Source organism: Mya arenaria, chromosome 3 (assembly GCF_026914265.1).
Source record: "Mya arenaria isolate MELC-2E11 chromosome 3, ASM2691426v1".
Taxonomy (NCBI): domain Eukaryota; kingdom Metazoa; phylum Mollusca; class Bivalvia; order Myida; family Myidae; genus Mya; species Mya arenaria.
Window position 1 is genome coordinate 32257490 of NC_069124.1, and position 1788 is coordinate 32259277.

Sequence of the window (1788 nt, forward strand, 5' to 3'; positions counted from 1 at the left end):
ATGATGAATAGATATGAGTCTGTAATCAGCGACGGTATTGGTCACGCTAAAGGCTTCAGTGCGAAATTAACGCTGAAAGACGATGCCACACCCAAGTTCATGAAGGCAAGGTCGGTTCCGTTTTCAATGAAACCAAAAATCGAGAAAGAACTTGACAACCTTGAAAGACAAGGGATAATAACGAAAGTAAATACCAGCGAATGGGCTACACCAATCGTACCTGTTTTGAAATCAACGGGAGATGTCAGGATCTGCGGAGATTTCAAGGTCACGGTCAACCAGGCGCTGAAGGTTGACAAATATCCACTTCCACGTGTTCATGACATTTTCGCTAATCTGTCACAGGGACAAAAATTCACGAAACTGGATTTACGCCAGGCGTACCTACACTTGGAGGTCGACGACGACAGCAAGGAGTTACTGACAATCAATACACATCGGGGACTATACCGCTATAACCGGTCTGTGTATGGAATTTCCTCACTTCCAGCGATATGGCAGCGCACAATGGACACAATACTTCAGGGAATTCCGGGAGTACAGTGTATACTGGATGACATGATTGTCACAGGGGACAGTGATCAATCGCACCACGAAAACCTTGAAAAAGTGTTATCACGCTTGAGTGATTATGGATTAACAAAGATAAGTGTCAATTCTTTCAGGACAATGTTACATATTGTGGTCATGACATTGATAAAATAATATTGTGGAAATGTAATGACAAGATTCAGTCGGTGCTCGACACACCTGTACCACATGATGTAACTTCATTGAGGGCTTATCTTGGGGTTTTAAACTACTATCACAAATTTCTGCCAAATCTTGCAACCGTTGTAAGTCCATTAAACGCACTTCTCCAGAAAAATCAAAAGTATAAATGGTCAGATGAATGTGACAGGGCGTTTAATGATTTGAAGCGCTTGATCACATCAGAGCCCGTGCTAACACATTACAATCCGGAACTTCCGGTACGGCTCGCAACGGACGCATCCCCTGTCGGTATTTCCGGTATATTGTCACATGTTATGCCGGACGGCTCCGAAAGGCCAATAGCATTCGCGTCGCGTTCCTTGACAAAGACGGAACGTAAGTATGCGCAAATAGACAAAGAAGCGTTAGGGATTTACTGGGCAGTAAAAAGTTTTTACACGTATTTGTATGGCAGACATTTCACTCTAGTGACAGATTGCCAGCCACTCACTTCGATTTTTAACATGGTAAAAGCATACCGGTTACCACCGCAGCACGTGTTCAAAGATATGCGTTATACTTGTCGGGATTGCATTACGATGTTGAGTACAAGAATACTAAGCGACATAAGAAGGTATATGGCTTGTCTAGATTGCCGGCGCCGTACACCGCCGAAAATTATGACAATGATATTAAAGAAGTGTTTTACACCTCTCAAATTGATCAGTTAACGGTCACAAGTTCTCAGATTCGCAGAGAAACTCAGCGCGAGCGTTTGTTATCGCGTGTTTTCAGTTATGTAGAAAACGGCTGGGACGAAAAGCTTAATGACCCTCTGTTGAAAAGCTATTTCTCGCGTAGGAATGAACTCGCAATTCATCATGGTTGTTTGATGTGGGGAAACCGGGTAGTAATTCCAATCAAATTACGGTCTAAGGTATTAGACACAGTTCATTCAGGGCATCCTGGGATTGTCAAAATGAAAGGACTGGCTAGAAGTTACATATGGTGGCCCGGTATTGATAGTGACATTGAATCTCTGGTCAAAAGATGTAATGGGTGTTAGATGGAACAAAGACAGCCAGCACATGTTTA

At 43.0% G+C, this 1788-nt stretch overlaps 1 protein-coding gene across 1 annotated transcript; it reads left to right on the forward strand.

The window, feature by feature from the left end:
* On the forward strand, positions 1–705 carry LOC128225952 (uncharacterized protein K02A2.6-like). Its single transcript, XM_052935846.1, has one exon. The coding sequence runs from the start codon at positions 1–3 to the stop codon at positions 703–705; it is 705 nt and encodes a 234-aa protein (XP_052791806.1).
* The last annotated feature ends 1083 nt before the right edge of the window (positions 706–1788 follow it).